The 23,861-nt window shown below is 39.0% G+C and overlaps 1 protein-coding gene across 1 annotated transcript; it reads left to right on the plus strand.

The window, feature by feature from the left end:
- On the plus strand, positions 1 to 23,861 carry ano9b (anoctamin 9b). The gene is made up of 24 exons (XM_042434460.1): positions 1 to 285; positions 3,674 to 3,739; positions 5,986 to 6,108; positions 6,260 to 6,396; positions 8,274 to 8,323; positions 8,491 to 8,549; positions 9,113 to 9,192; positions 10,931 to 11,065; positions 11,416 to 11,509; positions 12,415 to 12,475; positions 12,563 to 12,645; positions 12,882 to 12,986; positions 14,985 to 15,149; positions 16,330 to 16,366; positions 18,059 to 18,170; positions 18,979 to 19,033; positions 19,164 to 19,261; positions 19,621 to 19,817; positions 20,176 to 20,328; positions 21,176 to 21,320; positions 21,436 to 21,558; positions 21,666 to 21,759; positions 21,869 to 21,981; positions 22,801 to 23,861. The coding sequence occupies exons 1-24, from the start codon at positions 265 to 267 to the stop codon at positions 22,832 to 22,834; spliced, it is 2,340 nt and encodes a 779-aa protein (XP_042290394.1). The 5' UTR covers positions 1 to 264; the 3' UTR covers positions 22,835 to 23,861.

Raw genomic sequence — 23,861 nt, forward strand, 5'->3', positions numbered from 1 at the left:
TCCGGCCGGGTGAGAGCGCGCACCTTTACCTCTGCATACACACGCACCCGCACTCACCTGTAAATAACTGGCGCTCAGAAATGCGGAAACGAAGTCATCAGCACGCTTATAAAGTAGATAAATGTAATTCGGCGAGTGATTGGTTCATTTTAAAAATGCAGTGATGGAGTAATGAGGACGGACAGCTGGATGAAGGACGATATGTTTTCTTGGTGGATGTAGTTAGTTGTCGAGCTTCACATCAACGTCGGGACAACTTCCAACATGTATTACAAGACTGTCGAGGTAAGCGGACAGCTGTCGGTTAGTAACTGAACTTTTATCTTCTCTGCAGTGAACTGTGCTGTCAGCCTGACTTTAACCTGAAACCGTCTGCTTCACTCGAGTAATGTTACAGTTTCGAAGTACTTGTACTTTACTGGAGTATTTCCAGTTTAAACTACTTCATACCACTACTCCACTACAATATGTTTATGGTAACGTTATGTTTTACTTAAGGGTTACTTTACAGATAGTGTAATAGAGACATGCAGGTACATTTATAAATGTATATTATGTCAGTGATCAAACGTTTTGCATGCAAAAACTTAAACTGCCCAGCAGTATATAAAGTAGTTTATATTAGATTATATTATACTACAAAATTAAAATCGCGTTTTCTTGTGAATGCATCAGTAATACTGTACTAATCCAATAATATAACATTAGATAACAGGGACTGCTCTGCTGTCTAAAACAACCTTTGATGCTTGAAGTGGATTTTACTGACAATATTTCAGTATTTTACCAATGTTAAACTTATATTAAACACTCTATTGTTATTTTTTACTGAAGTAAGGACTTCTGTGTGTGAAAACAGTTACAATCCAGCAGAATATTTAGTCTCATTAAAAGACAAGAAAACAGATAACGAAACAAGTATCATGAGTCGGCTCTAATACTACTTTATCAAATATGTTGTGTGTTTGTCACATTGTGCCTTTTAAAAATAAATAAAAAATAATAATATTTAAAAATAATTTTAAAAAAATGTATTTTTTCCCCAAAGAACAAAACTCCCCTAATTTATATTAAGCAAGTATCCAAGTCCCAATAATAGGCAAACAAAAACACAAATATAAATGTCAGTTGACGCTCACACGAAACATGATGGACAAAACACAAAAGTAGTCGAGTAGTAATCAAAAATAGTAATCTAACAGGTGACCCCAAACTTTATGAAGTTCATTGGGAGTTTTCCTTAAATCATACGTAACTTTTCATAGAACAAATTGGTGCACTTAAAAAATGTATGTATGAAACTTCACACTTCTGCTTTACATCTGGGATAAGCAAAAATTAACTTTGCTAACCCATATTCTTACTGATGCATTATTCTAAGCTGTTAGCTGCCAGACCCACTGGTTCAAACCTGTACAAACTTCACTTTAAAGTCAACTCAAGATCTCCACATATTCATCAATACCAAATAAGCCATCTAACATTTCAATTTTGTATAATATTGCAGCAGGTAAAAGTATGACATAAAAGCACTGTGAAACATCAAGACATGTTGAAACAAGCAGACTAAGGCGGCAACTGATGATTATTTTCATTATTGACTAATCCACTGATTACTTTTTTGATAAATCAATGAATCATTTAGTCTATAAAATGTCAGGAAATAGTGATGATTGCTTAAGGTGATGTTTTCAAATGTCGTTTGCAAATCCCAAAGATCTTCAGTTTAATATCAAAGAAGAGTAGGAAAAACAGCAAATATTCACATTTGTGAAGCAAAATCTAGAGAAATATTGGACATTATTTAAAAAAAATAAAATAAAATAAGGCTTTGTAAGTTTTGAAAGAAGAAAATGACACATTCTGTTCCTTACAAATGCAAAATATAAATTCATAAGAAATAAAACGCACCCTTAATCAGTTCAGTACAATGTGTTTTTACTGCCACAGCCCTTCTTGGTCTGGCGTGACCAGGAGCTTATGGTGGCTAATATTAACTAATGTTAGCTAATGTTTGTCCTGTAACTGACTTCTCCGAGTCAGTCCACTGGCTTTATGACTCTTGTTTACTTGTGTTAGTGTTATGTTTAGCATTTACCATTGTTCCTGGATAATCACTTGTGGCCACAGTGGCTGCTGTATTTTCTCTTTAAATCTGTAATTATCAGTGCATGTCTGGAGCAGAGGCCAATCAAATGAAGCTCTTGTTCCCCAAAATTCCTTGATGACCTCTTTCCACTTCAGAGTACTTTCCTTTGCCCTTGCCCTTGTTTTCTATAATGTATTCTCTTGAGAAAGAGGAGATACAGTTGCTTCTACCAGCCAGTGTTGTTGGAGTTGCATCTGGCACAATAGATTTTTGTCTGGTCAGAATTCAAAAATCTGAATCAAACACTCAAATGTCAATGACAGGAGACTAAATATTAGAAACACTAGCCCACTAATACACTTAAACAGCACAACAAATTAAAGCCTCCAAAACCAATAATAGGTTGAATGAACACCTATGTATAACAGTTCCAACTAAAACAGAAAATGATGAAGGTAGGATGTAATTCAGGGCTGTTATATCACACTGCATTATTTTTTACTTATGTGTGCCTAATAAACTGAGTGTATATATGAAAATACCACTAATGGACAAATGTAAATGTAGATATCTTAAATTATCCCTCTGATTCTTTATACGTCTATAATGACACGTTTTTGTCACATCTAAAATGTTTCCTGGACAGTCAAGCAAAGCATTTCTTGATAGAGCAGCGTGCAGTATGGCTTTTGTCTTTCTCCACGACTGACATTTAGCAGCCTGCAGGTCCCGACCTGCCCGGCAGTGAAACTGCCATCATGTTCAGGTGTTCGTTTTTGTTTTCCCCTCTCTCACCCACCGCTGTCTTCTCTTCAGCAGTCAATATTGTAACGGACACTTTTATTGACCTCACGCCACTTACAGTTAGGACAATCTGATTAACTGAGCTGTTAATATTCTAGGAGAGCGGTGACTTCCATTCATATAGTGAAACCTTTAGCATTGGGTGTGACCCTAACTGCTCTCGGTAAACAGATAACAGGTTTCACATTTGACCTACTGAGCAAAGACTTTGGGAATCATCAATGGATATACACACCTTTCACTTACCAGTATTTACACTGTCTGGTTTAATAACAAAGCAGGACATTTACACAATATCTGAGTTGGCAATGTACTTTTTCCTCTCAGGAAAGAGTAGATATCATTTCAGGAATGTCTAACTAAGTAATTGAAATTTTTTGTGGAAAAACCAAATCAGACACAAATTATTATTCCAAGTACAGTATTTTTATGTCTTAAAACATATCAGGAGGGAATCTTCAAGTAGCTTTCAAGATAAACACTCAGTATGTGCTTTCACTCTGACACAACTAGTCAGTTAATTGATTAACAGAAAATGTATCTGCATCAATTTGGATCAATTATTAATTGAGTATCACAGTATTTCACTCTAGTCAGGCATTTTATGGTTAATGGTAATATAAAACCTTCAGGGTAATATGATAAAACAACTTGCCATGAAGCCTGCCTTTGTTTGTTGTTTTATTGCTGACCTGTTCTCTGTGTGTGTGTGTGTGTGTGTGTGTGTGTGTGTGTGTGTGTGTGTGTGTGTGTGTGTGTGTGTGTGTGTGTGTGTTAAAGGAAGACATTGAGCTGAGGGAAGGAGGGAAGGATGGCTACAGCAGAGAGCCTTTACTTCCTTCAATGGTAAGAGTCCTCCTGTCTCACTGCTCCTCTCATCTGTGCTTTTCCTACATCAATAAGATAACTGTAGGCTCTGCATGGCCTCATCAGTCAGCTCTGTATCAAATCATGCAAAAGGGAATATCTGCACATGACTATGAAAGGATTCTTTTGACTCTGTGTTGAAAAGGTGAGGCTGTTCGCTATCAGACATGTGCTTCAGAGATAAACAGGCTGTCTTGAAAGGTCCTTCTGTTGCCTCTCTGCTGTCTCATTTGCACAAAAAAGCAAATGTGGAAAAAGTATCTGAGTTATTATCTGACCAACATGAAGTTCTGTCCTCTGGGGTTGCCAGGTTTGCTCAGTGCTGTCCTGTCTGTTTCATGAAGTCGTCTTTATAGTAACTTTTCTGAATAAAACCTGAAAGCTGCCAAAATCTGGAACATGGACTGATGTAAAAACACCTGCTCTGGGTTTTACTCAGAGCAAATCTGCATCTTTGGCCATAACCCAATTTACTCATTGGATGAGTGAGTGACTAGCTTGTAAGCTAACATGATGCAACATGTAGGCTAGATAAGACAGCTTTGTTGTAGTTCCAAGAATATTTTTTCTATCAGGTTTGGCGTGCCTTCAGTCTCTGTGCTAAACTAGGCTGGTGGACTACTGAGATTACTTGGCTATTAATGTGTCACACATTATGGATTGATGACATCTAACAGTGAACGAGGCTGTTAAAACTAAATGCCATCAGTTGCAAAACTACTTTAAACAGACACTCATGCAATTTTACACTTGAAGACCAGTTTACTCATGAGGAGTACTACTTAGACTGTGAACACAGCTGTATATTGTCTTCTGTGGCTCTGGAGGAGCTTTTTATAATCTGATGATGTCATCTTGGATTAGACTTGAGACTTCAAATTTGTATAAGAAAGTTTGCGTTATGAACTGGGGGCATGCAATTTGAAAGACGTGAATGCTTACCAGGCAGGGAAGTTTGACGCTATCAAGTTGCATTATGGGAAGTGTAGGATCTGGCCCTTTTAAAGGTTGCTCATTCTTTTTTTAATCTGTTTCTCCAATTTCATGGAAGTGCAATACTATATCTCCGTAGAGCACCTTTAACTAAGTTTCCATCTGTTTATAGTGGCAATCAAAAATTTAACAGCCCCACCAACCTCTACTCCTCAGGACAATTCAGTCGTTTTGGGTGAGAATTATATTGTAATATAATCTGTTTACCTGAACACTGATGTTGGGTGATATGGACTGGCTCGTTGTTAGCATTCCAGTTCATCCCAAAGTTGTTGGATGGGGTTGGGGTCAGGGCTCTATTCATACCAGTCAAGTTGTTCCACACTAAACTGGGAGAAAACTTTTCTTGATGAAACTGGAAAGGGTCTTCCCTAATCTGTTGTCACAAAGTTGAAAAATGTCATTGCATGCTGTATCATTGAGATTAACAGGAACTAAGGTGCCTAGTCGTAGCCATGAAAAACAAAAACGAAAAGTGCTCAGTAGATGGTGTCCACATGCTTGTATATGTGTACATAGATGTAAACGAGGCAGACAAAATATTAGTAACACCTTTGAATATAATGCAGTATAATACAATATGACCAATACCTCCAAATGAAAAAAGAGGTTCATCAGCTCCTTTCTGATGATAACAACACAAACAAAACATATAGTTTCACAAAGCTGGGATTAATTATAGAACTATTGTAGCATAACTCTCTTGGATTGTTTCATTTATACAGAGGCAGGAGGGGAGAGGGATCCATTTTTTTCCCCATTAAAAGTTTTTGGGTTTTTTTTAGGGGGGGGGGGGGGGGGGTTCCTTATTTGAATCGAGGGTCTAAGGACAGAGGATGTTGTATTGCTGTACAGACTGTAAAGTCCCCTGAGACAAATGTGTGATTTGTGATATTGGGCTATACAAATAAAATTGACTTAATGGCAGCACTTCCAGCGTTGCAAACTGTTGCTACACTGCTATTGTATCCCATTTATCACCACATACCTAGTTAACAAAGACTGTTGCCCAGGTTTGACCCAGACTGTGAGTCTTGTCTGAAAAATAGACCCATCACAATTTCATTATTATTTATTTTAGGATGATACAGTACTTTATTTTTGAGCTGCTTCACAAAAAGTATGAAAGAAGACGACTGAAATCTGCAAAAGTCACATCAGTTTTGATTTCTTTCTTGTGTGTTCCTGTCTTTAGTCTCCATTTTCACTGGATGTATCTTGTCTTTAAACAGCCCACCCAAAGGACATTTGACTATGTACTGGTGGCCCACAAAGTTGAGGATGACACAGACCAGAGGGCTCAGAAGCAGCGAGCCTTTATAAAGCAGCTGGAAAAGAAAAAAATCGTTGTCACCGTGAGTCTCATTCCTTCACCTTTTCCAAGTATCTACAAAACATCATTCCCTGGCTTGTGATGTAATACTGTGTGAATGAGTGTATGAGTAAAAGCTTACAACTCTGAGAGGGTGTAGTGTTCCTGCTGATGCTTGTCTTGTCATTTATTAGCAAATCGTCCAAGACAAGGTGTTTTACGGCCTACGTGCCCCCAGTGAAATATTTGAAGACTACATTTACCTGCTCAAGGTCTCTGATTCCTGCAACTGGAGTGGAGATGATCGGGGCAGCATCACTCAGGCTACAAGGTACCACAAACACACACAAATACATACATACACCACTGTCACAACCACACACGATGGCGAATCCTGTAAAGGTGGTTCCAGGAAATGCTGGTCTGACGATTGGCGTGCTGTTTCAAGAAAAAGCTACAGTTATGTAACTGCTTTTCTATCTCCCCATGTTACACCTGATACTTATTAGCAAACTGAAGTTGGTGGAGCCGCTGGTCCTTGAAAGGTTTTATCATGTGAAAAAGTTGTTTTTAACGATAACATTATGTTCATCGACACAGCAATAGGTAGGGAAGTATCCTGTATAATGTAACAACACTACAGGCTTATGTAATGGCCCTTGGTCATGAATACTTCCAACTTACTTCCGCACAAATGGTTTCCTGTGAAGGAGTAGTTTGACATCTAAAATATGCTTATTTGCTTTCTTACTGAGAATCAGATAAGAGGATTGATACCACTCTTACATCTTTGCCAAAGTTTTTTGTACTCTAAAAAGTCAAACTGCATTCCTCCTTATTTACTAAATGACCACACCAAGATTTTGCAAGGTTTGGTCTCATGCAGTATGTATTTTAAGGTGTTCCTGTTAGGGATGCTATGGTGAGAAAATTTTCCCATAGATTAATAAACTTGTGACAATACCGGTGTTACCGGTTACAGTGGACATCCTACAAGATGAGATATTCGTTGATGACGCTCATTATCTGTAGAGCACTTACTTTGATCTTGAACATTAGATCACTAGTTTAGATCTTCCCCTTATTTACGAGTTAGTGACGGTGGGCTTCAGGCTGCTTCCAGCCGGTCTTCCTCTGTGTACAGCCGGTCTGCAGTGTACACAGACATGGGGATAAGCTAAAGGACGACCGCTGCTTAGAACCAGAAATGGAGCAACCCACCTGTCATCTGGAGAGAGACACACCGAGAGCAGGCTGAGCAGGCAGAGAGCGGGAGAGTTTCTGACGAAAACAAGCACTGAGACCAGGGGAGACATGAGAGCAGCTGCTCGCTAACACCTACATGTGTTTACAACAGAGAGCAGGAAGGAGGACAGATGTCTCACAGCATCCATCATCCAACTAAGTATTGATAACACGCTTAGTATTTTACAAATTCCTTTTTTTATTTGATGAACGTGGGTGCTGATACACGAATATGAACTAAATGGGCTTTATTTGCATTTAAAAAAAGCAAAACGATGGCAGGGATTGTGGCAAATAATGTAATCGGTGTATGCCAGAACACCATGTAACACCAGTAACACCGACTACTGCAGCAAGCCCAGTTCCTGTTTAGACGTGCAAAATACAGGAGGAGGGAGTGGAAATTTTTAAAAAATACCCTCAGCACATATCATCGCAGATGGACAACTGTGGGAGAGGAAGCTGTGCCTTAAATTTAATGTCTGGGAGAAGCAGATGTAACATCTGTAGCACTGTTCTACCAGACACACTCACACACACAGAGGCCCTGTTTACACCTGGCATTAACATCCATCTTGTGTGATCTGATCACAAGTGGACAGCTCTAAGCACAGGTGTGAACGCACCCATGACGCATTGAGGATGCATTGAGATCCAATCACTCAGACCACATTCGGAGGTGGTCTGGGACGCATGTGGCCACATTCATTTTGCAGTGTAAACTTGAACTTGAAGTTTTTAATTCCAAAACCCTGGTCATTAATGTGATCCTGCCCTTGCACACAAAATAATTCATTTTAGGCCTAATTTTAGACTGTTGGATGTACCATCAGTACAAGTCATATACCAACAACCGTTCGTTGTATACAACGTAATATGAACCTACTCAATTTGACCCTAATAATCCAGTCCTGCACATAGACTTTCTTCACTATAATTAAACCTTTTTATTGTTTTTCTCAGGATCCGAATTGTCAATTTCATCATTCATCATACCTTCATCAACACAGGAGGTGAGTGTGATTAATAAGGAGGTAATCTGTGACAGCAACCAGCAGGACTTAACTATAATTGAACAACGTAACATCACAAATAAATGTGGAACATTTTGTATTGTGGGACAGTTAAAAATCCCACACAGCATCTTTTCATTGTTTAATGTTGTGTTTTATTCTGTCAGAGAACCTGAAGGAACTGTTGATGAAGGATGTGTTTGAGACCGGGTTCTGCCTCCATGAGGTGAGAAAACCTCTGACTCATTTGATTGAACCACTGCTGCTGTTATTGTATCCATCTTTAAACAGAAAAACTATATGAGCATGAAGCAGTATTAGTTCGCTTCAGAGTCTTTGTAAATATGATGAGCAGGTAAAGACTCTGCCATTTTTAGTTGAAATGCAGGATCAGAACTAGGACTTATTTGGTATAAAGTGAAGCCAGACATATAAAATTGAAAAGACTACAGTAATTGTGGTAACTGCTAAAAATTACACAAACATCCTATCAATTGAGTTATCACTCCGTAACAGCAGCAGCAGTAGGGAAGACTCTCATTAAATCATCCTCATGGTTTAATAAACCATGTTTTGATTAATACTGAGTGGCAAAAGTGTGTTTAACACTTAGTAAAGAATAAATTGTGCCAAACATAATGATCACTTGGTCCCTCCAAGTATTTCCTAGTAAAACTTGATCTGACCCTTGTACAGCACATAAACATATAAACTGTGAACAGACATGTCAGCTACAAACCTGATGTCTTTATGTTGATTCCCCCCCACCCCCCTTCCTCCGATTCCCAGAGGACAGAGCAAAAGAAACTGAAGAAGAAGTGGGCTCGATGGTCGGGTCTCTTCACTGGCCAGCCATTCAATGAAGTCAAGTCAGTCTACCTGTCTGTCCATCTGTCTGTCCCTGTTGATGTTAGCATAGTGAATTAAGGAAAGCTCATTGTAAAAACCTGTGGCATTTATTGAGACAAATGTCTAAAATGAAGTACAGTCCATGCAGTTAGCAAAAATATAATTTCAAAATGCGTAATCATAATTGTAGACAAATTGAGTAAATTGTTTCAAGCTTGAAGTGCATACGTGCATATATGTACTGTATGTTCAATGGCTTTAAAAACACCCCTTGGACTTGTTCGTGTTTTATTGTTTGACAGCACTGAATCACATGGGAAGTGATAACAGGTTTCTAAAACTGATTGACAGGATCTTTGTCAGTGGAAAGCAGATTGCTTGGCCTCTGGCTGCTACTACAACGCATAAAAAAAGTAATGCAGATGTGATGTGTGAATGAGTATATACACCAACAACATGAAAGAAACTTACATTCTGTTACACACAGATGATATAAATAATAGGCTAAGTACTCTAATAGTAAATAAATGTTATTTTCTCATTTCATGTAGCATTTAAAAATAAAATAAAGTGGATCATATTGGGCTGTTAGATCGTTCCTATTTTCTGTGCCTTCAGTTCGGATTTGAGTGGGTATGTTTGCTCAAAAGATTTGTACTTTGTAGTGGCACGTCACAAATCTCCAAGGTCTCGGAGCATAGACATAGACATAGACGGAGACAAACTGATCTTGAATTGCCCGTGGAAGTATTTGCTCTGTTTTACGTTTGTAACTACAGTCATTGTGTACTGGGCTCTGAGTGCTTCCAAAACATGGGTGACCTACGCTCAACAATGTACCTGAACACCTCCTGTGTAGACACTTGATGGTGGTGACCTGCTAAACATGCTGCTAACACTATGCTTTCTGTCTAGACACAGGGTAACAGTGTCCACTCTTGATTAAAAGCTCTGTTTTTGTTCTCTTTTTTTCTACTTTTCTCTGACTCACACAGAGCGGAGCAGCTCATTGACTGCTGATTTATTCAAAATTTATTAATATTAAATCTATCGCGTGTCCAAATGACACCAAATTTGACGCTGCACTCCCTTTGTTCCCCAGCAAAGCACCCACCAAGTGTGGAGTTGATTGGATGAATGGTTCATGAAATTCGTGAAAGACATACAGACAGAGATTCCTTCCTTTAGTAGATGGATGGAGCAATGTTTCCCTCTATTCCACTGATCTATAGGTGGCAGTAATGCACTAAGATACATAGCAATGTGCCTGCAAATGAAGAACAATGCAATGCAGCAACAATGCAGATTTAAAACTTAAAAGAAAAAGTTAGAATCCAGTGCATCAACATTGTTGTTTTGAAGCCATTAAAAGCTGATTAGCTTTGGCTTTATTTGGCCTGCTGTTGTGTTGGCAGTCTGGCATTTTTTGCCTTTATTGAACATGTGATAGTTGAGACAGACAGGAAACAAGGGTTAAGAGAGAGACAGGGGTGTGTGTGACAAGCATTCAAGTTATCTGGCTAGAACCGAACTGGGATGTTGCGGTTATATGTGACCAAGTCATGTAACCTGATATGTACTTTTTAATCACCTTGTCCTGTATTTGTCTAAGATGTTCGTTTGTCTTCATGATGTAATTTGTGATTCAAACAATAAAACATGAAAAGGATCAAGTCAGATTAATGTTTCTTAAAGGCACTGGTATGTTTATGGCTTTCTGTGTTCCAACATGTCTCCCTGTATTTTTCCTCTCTCTAGGTGTTACTTTGGGGAGAAGGTGGCCCTGTACTACCTGTGGCTGGGCTGGTACACCAAGTTATTGGTGCCAGCTGCTGCACTGGGTGTTGTAGTGTTCTTGTATGGGTTGGCCTTTTTCAACACCAATCCTCTCATGTGAGTCAGATGTCTAAGTGATTTGTTTTAAATTTCCTTTCATCATTATTGTTTTAAAATTTTAAACTGTAGAATTTGAAAATTTCAGACTATGGTGACTTCTAGCTGTAATAATAAAAAAAAGCATTTCCAGCAAGCCTTTATCTGGTAAGCAGGGAACTTCTTAAATTGGCATTTAGGAAAGCCATTAGAAGCCAGCGCTTCCTGTTAAGCATGTTTATGCATAAAAGCACCAGCTGATCACTGCCACAACACGACTCTTATTAAAGACAATGACTTTTCATTCAGTTTTCCCTTTTATCATTGCACAGATTAAATTGTGAGTATTTGTCTTAACTTTCTGTCCTCAGTAAGGAAGTATGTCAGTCCAACATCACCATGTGTCCTCGGTGTGACAAGAGGTGTACAGTCTGGCAGCTGTCAGACACTTGCACCTATGCAAAGGTAAACTAATCTCATCTGTGTCACTAATTTACTCTGTTTACCTTTCTCTTGCACCAGCTGCTTGTGAGTTCAAACTAGTTCTGACTTAGAGCTCAGTCATGGCTAAATATTCACACCTACCAGCTACTAGGTATAAAAATGATAATGATCACATGATGAGTTTGTATGATCAAGCTAATATTTGGGGTAAACTGCATTTATAGGCCCTGCTCCTACATAATAATAACCTAAAATATAGCCTTTTATTTTATTTTATTGCACTGTAGCTATTTTAACTATTTTAACTGTATTTATGTATTTTAAAAGATATTGTGTTGCTGTGTCCTGTATTGTCAGTTGTCCTGTTTAGTGTTGTCCAATCAAAGTTGTGTGGTGAAACCATGATAATTGTCCACAGTGTGGACAATAAACTTCCTTCCTTCCTTCCTTCCTTCTTTACTTACTTACTTACTTACTTACTTAGAGTAGACAGACATCCCATTTCTTACACTTTTAAGATACACTTACACTTTTAAGGTTTTGAAAAGGCTAAAAAAAAACAGACACAACCCTCTAAACCTGTTATATACAGAGTATGATTCTTACTACAGCCACATGCAGCCGCTTCAGCACGGGGCTGCAGTGAGAGCATGCTTGACAGGCCTGTAGTGCCTGTAGTACAGTTATGGTTGCTAAGCTAAGATTGGACAATCGCTTTTCAGGGGAGGGTTTAAGCGAACAGATAATTAATTGCATTACCACAAACCAACTAACACAAGCTGGCCCTTGTGCTTGACTTCTTAGCAGCTCAGTTGTAAGAGCTGTAGGTTACTAGTTAAGACATTCCCTAAAATTGTAATTTGTAATTTATACGTTATCTTGCCAATTCAGGGGATACATGCAATAAAGTATTTTTGTCCACACAGGTCAGCCATTTGTTTGACAATGAGGGAACTGTGGCTTTTGCTATGTTTATGGCAATCTGGGGTGAGTCTCTGATCTGATCTGATCTAATCTAATCTGATCTGATGTTCCAGATGACCCCTCTTTGATTTGTTCCCCCTGTGTTCACAGCTACTCTGTTCCTGGAGCTGTGGAAGAGAACCAGGGCCAGACATGTTTCCATGTGGAAGGTCTATGACTGGTGTGAGGAGGAGGTACTGCTTTTCTGTACTGTTCTTTGACCAAAGAGAAATCTGTATTCTGAAAGTAAACAAATCTGTTTAAATCTGAAACAGTTACCTTGATCATTGAAGTTACCTTGTTAAGCCACTTGTAAAATCTCTGCAAGACACAAGATACATGATTCCTAGACACAAAATTCCTTGTAGGCTAATAGAACGTGATGTATGAGTTGAGCGGTGAATCTCTGTCTGCTTGTGTGTGTTGACAGGAGGAACTGATTCTGGAAATAGTCAATGATCCACACTGTCAACCCAAACAGTTCAGACACTCTTACTTCCGCAGCACTCTGGTCCTCATACTGGTTACACTCATGGTAAGGATGTTATACACGTACACACACACACACACACACACACACACACACACACACACACACACACAGTACTTTCATTTATATGGGGGCCTCTACATTTACTCCAGTTTATTGCAACTTGAATCTTATTTTAGTGCCAGGGGTCCAACAGTCCCATGGGCATGGCAAAATGGCTCAAAGGTGAAAATTTCAAATTAAAAGCTCCCACCTTTAAATTTGACAAAGATGAACGAAATTTGGTGGGTACATGTATCATGTCCAGACGCACAAAAAGCCTCTTGTAGCCATACCTTAAGTCAAACATTGAGTCAGCCATCTTTTTGAGTTTTCATTGAATGCTGTTGCCATGACGATGTGGCAAACTTTGATGTTTCGACATGAAACAAGGAGTTAGTATAACTTTAACGTACACCATCCAATCTGCCCTAAATTTCTCATGCTTGATAAAGGTCCTGCCCTGAACACATCTACATGTCAATATTGAGCCATAGTCATAGCGCCACCTACTGACAACAGGAAGTCAGCCTCATGTGACAAACATCATCTGATTTACATGAAATTTACATGGTTCAGAGCCGTCTCAACAGACCTCCAGTAACAACACAACAGCTGCTGCTCCCTCCGACGCAGGCGAGGTGCAAGGGCCTGTTCAACGCTGCTTGCATCTTTAATATTGACATTGTACTCACCAAGGTAATGACTGAGAATGGGGCACACAGTGATATCATTAGATAGAAGTCTGATGTAGGAAAGAACAGGAGCAGTCTGAAGATCAGACAGGTTTTAAACAACCCCAAGTTAGCCAAATGTACGTGAAAAAGAAAACAAAAACAGTTAAATTATCATCCAAACCATCTGTTTTGAACATCCACAGTTGACCATGGATGTATTAAGAAAACTGGACACCCTGTTCTAAAATGGCGCAATATTAATCCCTATGAAAGTTTTCAATGGGCACATATGTCAAAAGAAGTTTCTACTGGCTTCCTCATACTTCCACATTTTTGTGGCAATGGATCATGCTTACTAGAGTCCCTCTCCAGCCGAGCCGGCTGACTTTACAAATTTTGTTGGACCTAACTGATCTGTCTTATTGTCTGACTGTTTCTCGCCCTGTCAGACTTCATTGTAGCAGTGTTGCTGTGCTTCTAGATCTCAGCAATTACTTTGGTGAGTACGGTGTTGTCATACCTCATAGAAACTACAGCTGAAAATAAGACCCAAGTTGAAATAAACTGGAACTATCCTTTAACTGTTACCCAGTCCTTTTGCCTTGGCTGAATTTGCAGTCTTACAAATGAATTGTAAATTAGATCATCATTCACCTTATTTGTGAGAGCATACAATTTTGCTCAGTCAACACAATACTTTGGAAGAATGCTTGAAAATTTGACCAGTCTCTGACCTTTTCTACCTAAAATCATCTATTTCAGTACCAGTGTTACATATCAAATTAAAACAAAGCTTGACTTCAAAACACCAACTGCCTTGCAGATGTGTGTATGTTAAGAGCAAAGAGTTTTGCTTTCCTTTGAAATCGACTTTTCATTCTGTTGAAGTGCCAAACGACACCTGAAACTCATCATGTTATTTATGGACTTTGTTGGGTGTAGTATGCAGCGTGAGATAAAGCGCTTCGTAGATAGAGGAGGCTTTATTTAGAGCAAAAATGCCTCTCAAGAAACATATCTTCATGGGAAGAGATCTGCACAGATGACTGGCTTTTACAGGAATGCTCACAAACAGCTCACATGTTTACCTGCCAAAATGAAACTGCATCATATCTCAAAATAACTGTTAATCTTCCTGGAGTAACATAATATCAGTCAGTTAAACAAGCTCAGATTCCTCCTGCTGATTTGTAAACATGAGTGAAAGTTATTGCAAAATAAGACAAAAAAAGCTACCAATTGCATTGCAGTTTTACAGGAAAGAAAATAAAGTGAAAAGAGTAACAACAGCTGTATCACATAACATCTTGGTGTGTTTGTGTTCCAGTTGATGCTGATCATCGGTCTTGCTCATGCCCTGGTGGTGTTTCGAGTGGTAGCAGCGCCCTTGCTGTCTGAGGGCAAGTGGGATTTTATCAAGGACCATGCCAACACTGTGGCAGTGATGCTGGGAGCTGTCCTTCACTATGTCACCATTCAGATCATGACCCGGGTAAGCATTCTCTACCAGTGAACGCACTAAAGAGCCTCAGATCAATAACCTGGATTCTTTTTTACTCCAATCAACACCCTGAAGTGTACTTTGCAGGTACCCACTAAATTAAAGTGCCACCCTGAATCTCGTTGGCTCAAGTGAACTCATTCATCCGACCCACAACCTGAACTCAGAGAGAATAATATTATATGTGATCACTAAAATACAATGTGTTGTATTGGCACTGAGTGGAACACTGCCCCACATCCCACTTACTGTAGGCCAAACTTAACTCAGGCTCACATGTCACAGGAATGCATAGTGAAGAAAAGAAAAGAAAACAAGTCTCTGCTTGGTTGCTTGAAGAAACAAATCATCAAGGAACCACAGCTGGCACCCTGACAGAGCTCTATTGGAGGATTAGTTGTGCCTTAACTCCTAGAGTTGAGGAGTCCCTCAAGTATGGCCACAAAAGAGTGTAATATCACCTGGCCAGAAGTAAGAACATAAAGTCCATAATCAGGATCTCTGTCTTGTGCAGAGGCTGTCGCAGTGAAGGAATTTCCCCTGCAGTGAATTAGGGTGGCTCAACAGCACGGTATGCAGTCCACGTGGTATTAGCAAATTTTTGTGAAAATCAACGTATGTTAGTCTGATTATGTGTCAGCTGAATGGAGCAGCAGTACCTGACAGACACATAAAACACTTTAAATCATGTTGTGGCAGGAAACAACATTGGCCTACAGCCGAGTACCCTTAAACCTGTGATTTATGAATGGAGTCTGCCTGGACCCGCCTTTAGATTGTATGATTGGTGGAAAACTACCTTACAGGTTAAATGGCAGCCTGCTCAGCTGCTTGGTGACCCGGGAGAGTTTAAACATATAACTGAGACAAAATATTCATACAGACGTGTTTTCAACTACTGAGCATCAGCACTCAGTCAGCTCACCCCTAGCCTGGCTGTGTTATGAGAGCTGGGCGTCAGTTTAGCTTATTATCCTGGGTGCTAGCTGCAGGAGGCTCAGGGGAGGCTCTACATGGCAGGTGGGATCTTCAGAGCTGCGAATGTACAGATCTTGGCTTTACAGAGGTCCTCCTCCCAAAAATCTAATATCTACAACTAATATAAAATAACTAATATTTTTCTACATCTCTCTGGGTGTTTGTGGGTGTCTCTCTCTCTACGTTCCTGTAGGTAAACAGATGGGTGTCCCTCAAGCTGTGTGACATAGGTGAGAACTTTTTTTTACAAGACACCTTATAATGTTTTTTAAAAAGTATAATAGAAACAACTACAAATGTTTTTAATATAATGTTGTTTCCAAAAATATGTAAAGCAAAATTGTTAGTTAGTACAAGCTAAAATATATACATGGCTGATTGAAAGTTTGTGAACCCTTTAGAATTTTCTGTATTTCTGCTTTCTAAACAAATGAGACAAAAAATTCATTTTTTTCATCTTTTTCATTTATTTATTGAGGAAAATTATCCAATCTTACATATTTGTGGGAGGCAAAAGATTATGAACCCTTGCTTTCAGTAACTGGTGTGACCCCCTTTTGCAGCAATAACTTCAACCAAACGTTTCTGGTAACTGTTTATCAGCTCTGCACATCAGCTTGGAGGAAATTTAGCCCAATCATCCTTACAGAATAGTCTCAATTCAGGGATGTTGGTGGGCTTCTTTGCATGAACTACATGCTTCAGGTCCTTCCACAGCATTTCTATAGGTTTATGGTCAGGAGTTTGACTCGGCCATTCCAAAACATTATCTTTCATCTTCTTTAACCATTCTTTGGTAGAATGACATGTGCATTTAGTGTCGTTGTCTTACTGCATGACACACTTTCTGTTGAGCTTCAGTTCACGGACAGATACCTTGACATTTTCCTGTAGAATTTGCTGGTACAAGTCAGAACTCATCGCTCCTTCAATGATTGCAAGCTGTCCTGGTCAAGAAGCGGCAAAGCAGCCAAACCAAACCATGATACTGCCACCACCATGTTTCACAGATGTGATAAGGTTCTTATACTGGAATGCAGTGTTTGCTCATCGCCAAACATAATGCTTCTCATTCAAGTCAAAAAGTTCGATTTTGGTCTCATCCATTCATAGAATATTTTTCCAATCACCTTCTGGCTTATCTACATGGTCTTGAGCAAACCGTAGACGGCAGCAATGTTCTTTTTGGAGAGAAGTGGCTTTTTTCCTTGCAACTCTGCCATGCACACCATTGATGTTCAATGTTCTCCTGATGGTGGACTCATTAACATCGGCTGTAGCCACTGCAAGAGAGACCTTCAGTTTCCTAGACATTACCCTGGGGTCCATTTTGACCTCACAGACTATTACACGCCTGCTCTTGGTGTGATTTTTGTTGTTTGACCACTCCTGGGAAGGGTAACAATGGTGTTAGATGTCTTCAATTTGTACATGATCTGCCTGACAGTCGACTGGTGGGGTCCAAACTCTTAGAAATCTCCTTTTTTTGAGCCATGACACACCTCCACAAACCTGTGTTGTGAAGCTCAGAGTTTGACAGTGAAAACCCAGATTTCTCTTCTACCTCCCAGACTCACACTTGATTGTCACCCCATCGATTGAAACACCAAACTCTAATTTCCCCTTCAAATGAATTGATAATCCTAGAGGTTCACATACTTTTGCCACACACAAATATGTACCATTGGATCATTTTCCTCAGTAAATAAATGAACAAGTGTGAGGTTTTTGTCTCATTTGTTTAACTGATGTCTCTTTATCTAGTTTTAGGACTTGAATGGAAATCTGATTACATTTTAGGTCATGTTTATGCAGAAATAGAGCAAATTCTAAAGGGTTTGCAAACTTTCAAGCAGCACTGTATATTCCATATGCGTTGCTGGGAATCTATTTGCAAACCTGTGTGTTTCCTGTTTATGCAGAGAAGACAAATTCATCCGCTGCCACAGAGAGAAGCTTCACAGTCAAAATGTTCACCTTTCAGTTCTTCACTCTCTTCTCTTCACTCTTCTATGTGGCCTTCTTCCTCGGCAGGTACTGTGTGTCTGTATCAGAGGGACAGTTCTAATATATTTGGTGAAGTCTTTAAAACTGTTACGTGAATTTTGCCTGCTCGGTCAATCTTTTTTTCCAAGTATGAAACATTTCATAGGTATTGCAATATATATTTGTTGAACTGTCTTTTCCAGCAGATCTTTTGGGGTGGAGGGAGTGCATGGGGCTTGACTGCAGTATTGCTAAAGTCCTGGCTATGGCTCTAAAATTCATATATACTAATATTTTTTTAATGAAAACATGATAACAAAGCAAACACAATATTATGTGGAGGCTAAAAATATATTGGTGAGTGAGCTTGCTAGCTTTGGGTTTTACACCATTTCCATCTGGTCTTAGAATTTAATCTGTATCTAGATTTGGACCCTGAATAAAGACTTAGCGTGAGCTATTTGACCGGCAGCATAGAGGTGCCCTGTGGGGTTTTCTTGTAAACAAACAAAAGTTAAGTTTACATTGAGTGTGGCTCACCGAAACTCATTGTGTGTATCCTTTAGGTCTAACAAACTTATTGCATGCATTTCCTTCTGGCGGAGTAGTATTTGAAATACTTGTATAGGCCTTTTTCCACCAAATACTGTAGCATGTACAGTCCATTTGTGTCTCTGACTGAACTTTGAATTGAATAATTTATACCCTAGAATTTTGTATTTTTCATTAACTGAAGATGGAGTTTGGAGGAAGGTATTTGTTGTCAGAAATATCCCAGAATAACTCTATGCCCATCTTTTTACTCTCTTTGTCTATGGTGTGAAACAGATTTAAAATTCTTGTTGTCTTCTCATAGGATAAATGGCCATCCAGGAGACTATGTGCGTATAGCTGGGTGGAGACTGGAGGAGGTGAGTAGATTCAGTTACTTTTTAGGTATTTATTCACCATGTCTGCACCAAAAAACTAAAACCTTAGATTTGTTAATTCTGTGCTAATGCCTTTTTGTAATGCTCTTTGTCCTGCCTGCGTGTCCTTTAGTGCCACCCTAGTGGTTGTTTGACAGACCTCTTTATCCAGATGGCTATTATCATGCTGCTCAAACAGACTCTTAACAACATCTTTGAGTACACCGTTCCGTGAGTATGCTTTTTCATTTTGTTACGTTGTGAGGCAACATTAAACAGTCCAGAGTTTTATCAGATTTATTTTGATCCAGACAACACAGGTGCTTTGTTTTCTGTGTACTTCTCTGCATCCTACATTAAACAGTCACTTTGCAACTATATGTGCTAATAAACCAGGATGCCCTATACACTCACCCTTGACCCACAGCAACAAATGCATTCCTCTCATTTCTAGTTTGATGAAAATAGATACACCAGCCTTTTCTATACTATCTACTTTATAAGACCTCATCAGAAAAGGGTTATTAAAATGACTTGGCAGATTGATCTCACAGTGTAAACATGTCAGACTTTCCATCTGTGTTTTCCAGCTGGCTGAAGAGCTGTTTCAACAGAAACACTGCAAAGAAGCTGCAGAGGAAGTGTGGTCTCTGTTACAGGAAGGCCTGCCGGGATGAAGAGGGACGCGTTGAACCGTGTGACATTTGCAAACTTCGGGACTGGATGCGTAACTACCACCTGGCCAACACTGACGCCTTCAGCCTATTTAACGAGTTCCTAGAGATGGGTAGGTCCCACAGTTAGCCCTCTAAGTTCTAACCTCCTGGACAAATATGATCCAAACCTCACCCTAATTGATATGTAGTATATCTGAAATGGTTCAAAACCTGATTAAGCAATGTCAGCACATGGCCTTAGGACCTTTGGGCGGACAAAATGAGCAATTTCATCATGTCTTTGATTATGTATTATTTGAATATAATCTTAATATCAATTAACAATTAATTCATAATAATAAAATAATTTTGGCACCAAGGAAGGAAAACAACTGAATGCCGAATCTTTTGTAAAATTGCCCCAAATAATAAAACTATTTGTAATATGATTTGTCTTTTATGTTACTTTCTACTGCCCCCATCCTCTAGTGGTCCAGTTCAGTTTCACCACCATATTTGTGGCAGCGTTCCCTCTGGCCCCCCTGCTTGCTCTCATCAACAACATCTTTGAGATCCGTCTGGACGCCATCAAGATGGTCAGCTTGGAACGTCGACTAGTTCCCAGGAAGACCAATGACATTGGTGAGCTGTGTGTATGTTTGTTTATAAGTCTTGCCTTGATAAATGGCGCATGCTGTGGTATTGTATAGATTTGTGTGTAGAGAGAAATTTGGTGCTAATTTAGGCCATGGGCAAAATAACAAAAGATTACTTTTTTTGCGCAAATAGTGCCACCATATGGTCATTTATAAACCTGTTGTTTTTAGGATTCTTGGTAGCAGAATGGTTGAATTGTTGAAGCAATAATTACTTGGGGTGATTTTTCACCACTATTACCATGAATTCTAACCAATCTGAACTAAAATTGCTACATATGTTATACCCATAGAGTGCAAGCTGACTCAAGGGGTGACATATTTTAGAATTTTTTTATCCTGAACGAATAAATGAAAAACAAAATATCTGATCCTGATCCTGGCTGATCCTCAGTGGCTTTACTGGTTCAGGTGTTAACTGCCAACTGTAGACCGCAGCGCAAACCCAGAGCTTATATACCCACAGGTGATCTTGTGCCTTTTATACTCAAAATAAGAAAGGTTTGAAATTGAATGGGGGGGTGTCTGTAAACATGAAAGATAAAGTGCATTCATAAAAAATAACACATTGAAGTAAGTGAGCAATTACATATAAATATCCTTTGTACCACATATACAGCATTAAGATGACCCAGGCAAAATGCAGTCAGTGGTCCTCCAACCTCTCTGAAAATATGTCACTAGCTTTTGTCACTTGAGATTCCTGTTTACATTAAGGATAAGAGATAAGTTTGTTTTGGGGCATGTCTGCTTGATTGACAGGTTGACAATCAATTCTAGTTTTGTTGTTTGCTTGTCCTACCTTCACTTCCACACGTGTGTCCTGCCCGCAGGTATATGGACGAAGGTTTTGGAGGCCATTGGTGTGCTGGCAGTGATAGCCAACGGCCTGGTCATTGGAGTCTCATCAGACTTCATTCCACGCCTCGTCTACCGCTACCGCTATGGACCCTGTGCCAATGGAAGCACACACACACAGTCAGTAGCATTTCAGTTGTTACAGTACAAACACCCTGTTAACACTGTATATAAGACACCTCAAGATACTGGCATGTGCCGTATCTCATAATTCAACTTCTGTGCTTTTGTTCAGTTGTATGCAGGGCTACATTAATGACACTCTGTCCACGGCCTACCTGACACACCCAGCAGTTAGAAAGGACTTTTTAGACGATCAGATGCTGATAGACAACAAAATCAATGTCACACAGTGCAGGTGGGAAGACCAACTTACTGTACTAAGTCCAAACATACAGAGGAATCACTCAGATTTGCATGAACAGGACAAATTGTACTGTAATTGTATGTCTCATGTCTGTGCAGCTATAGAGACTACAGGAGTAATGAGGACTACACTCTGACCTCTCAGTTCTGGTTGGTCTTGGCTGTGCGCTTTGCCTTCGTCATCCTGTTTGAGGTACATTTTGGTTAGATAGATTTGGCTTAGACACTGTTGCACATTTTAATTTTAATACCTATTTTAAATAATTTTTGGGTGTCTCTTTCTTGTCCGTGTTTTTCCGCAGCATGTTGTGGTGGTGTGTAAGTTTATAGCTGCCTGGTTCGTCCCCAACAATCCCATTCAGGTGAAGAATGATCGTCTGCATGACAAACAGGAACGACTGAGGAAGGAGCTACAGTAAGTGTAGCTTTCTGTCTAACAAGAAACCAGTAACACATTACAATACTGACATCACAACATATTTAAGTAAATCACTGAAAATACACAATAATGTTGTGGGAACACTTTCAGAAAAAGTTAGACTATGTAAAGTCGTAAAAGCTTCTCAGCAGTTGACATTTAACTGTTGACTGGACAGTGTAGCTTAGCAGAGATGTGGTGGATGTTTAAGTTAGATTTTTGAACACTGTGACTTGCAGACTTTTTAACAAAACAGGTTACATAGATGAATGCTGTTCAAAATTGTGCTAGCTTGCATCATGGCTCTAGTGATGACGATGTCCATCAGTTGGTCCATCACTTTGGCTCAGACTAAAATATCTCAACACCTGTTCAGAATCAGCTTTATTAGCCAAGTATGCTAGCATACAAAGAATGTGTCTTGGTGTTTTCTCCCAATAACAAAGAATAAAGAATAGAAACAGAGCAAAAGTAAGGTAATAACAAATAATGAAATAAAACAAAATAATATTAAAATTAAATGTAAAATCTATTCAGAGAGTAGAATTTTTATAGTTGTAAAATGGGGTGTGCAAAAATTAAATGTGACATGTGCAATAAATTAAATACCATAACAGTGGAGGTTGAATTTACAATGTTAAGTCCAGTTTGATGAAATATATGAAAGTTTGATTTCCAGCTTTTTCGGACCTCAACCCTTACTCATGTAATGATTTGGCTTCTTTTCAGTGACATTACAGTCTTGCAGGCTCTTCTGGTTATTTCATAATGGGAGTTGTGATGTGTGTGTTTTGTTTTTTCTTTTTTTCCTCACAGAGAAATAAAACGCAGAAATTCAACAGACGTCTAACGTCCCACAGCTGCCCTCAGATCTGCATCCTTTCACAAGCCTCAACTTATTGACATCTCAGGGGAATGATGTTGCCTTGCTTTTATTATTTATACTTCCTGTTGAGGCTGGACTGCTGTCACCTCAGCCCTCAACTGCTGTACAATATTGTAATTTTATCAGTTTTTAAGTTGTGTTTATCTGGCATGATATTATTTAACTTTTATTCACTCCTACTGGCATGTCATGACCAACCATAACACTACATATACATTGTTTTCCACTAAGTAACATGAATGTTATTTTTTATATATATTAAAATATAAGAAAGAATATATTTTTGTCATTATACATTTACATGGAAGTTTTGCAAACAGATGATAATGTTGTTGTTATGGTCTGGGACCTGTTTGAAGAAGCACAATCATTGAGTTATCTAGATAAGCCAGAACCTTAAAGGAATAGTTTGGGCAATGTGTGAGAAGATTTATACCACTTAAACAACTAAGTAAGCCCACAAATTAGTACAAGTAGTCCTTAAATGTCCCATTCAAAGAATTTCGTCATACAATATCCCTGCATGGTACGGCAACCTGAACAGTAAATACAGATACATGCAGGCAAGGATTGTCAATGTAGCTTGCTATTAAGACCAGAGGATGAGCAGGAAGAAACCTTTACATCCCCTGTTCTCCAGGTCTGAGAGGATAAACTGGTAGGTGCTACACAATACCTTTGGCAATAAAGAACATATAAGAAGCCATTTATCCCACTGTAATTGGTTGTTCAGTACTTAGTGACTTTTTTCTCCTTTCCTTCATTGTGTTTTTCTTAATATTTGTGTATTGTATTTCAGAGATGTTTTTATGTCTTTTAGTCCAAGCCCGATTTAAGTCTCAAGTCTCTGAGGGCAAGTCTGAGTCTAGTCTCCTGCTCTGATCGTATTTATGACTTAGTGTCAATGTTGTTATTTTAGTATGTTGTGAACATACTATGCCTTAATATTTCAACAAAGTGCTAAATAGACTTAAGACAATTTTCCATGTTG

Source organism: Thunnus maccoyii, chromosome 1, assembly GCF_910596095.1.
Source record: "Thunnus maccoyii chromosome 1, fThuMac1.1, whole genome shotgun sequence".
NCBI lineage: Eukaryota > Metazoa > Chordata > Actinopteri > Scombriformes > Scombridae > Thunnus > Thunnus maccoyii.

Bases quoted from the DNA above. Each gene is read 5' to 3' on its own strand.
- ano9b (XM_042434460.1), top strand. From the start codon at position 265: ATGTATTACAAGACTGTCGAG. The intron at 8,324-8,490 runs GTGAGTGTGATT...TTATTCTGTCAG, and splicing joins TACCTTCATCAACACAGGAG to AGAACCTGAAGGAACTGTTG. The intron at 12,476-12,562 runs GTGAGTCTCTGA...CTGTGTTCACAG, and splicing joins TATGTTTATGGCAATCTGGG to CTACTCTGTTCCTGGAGCTG.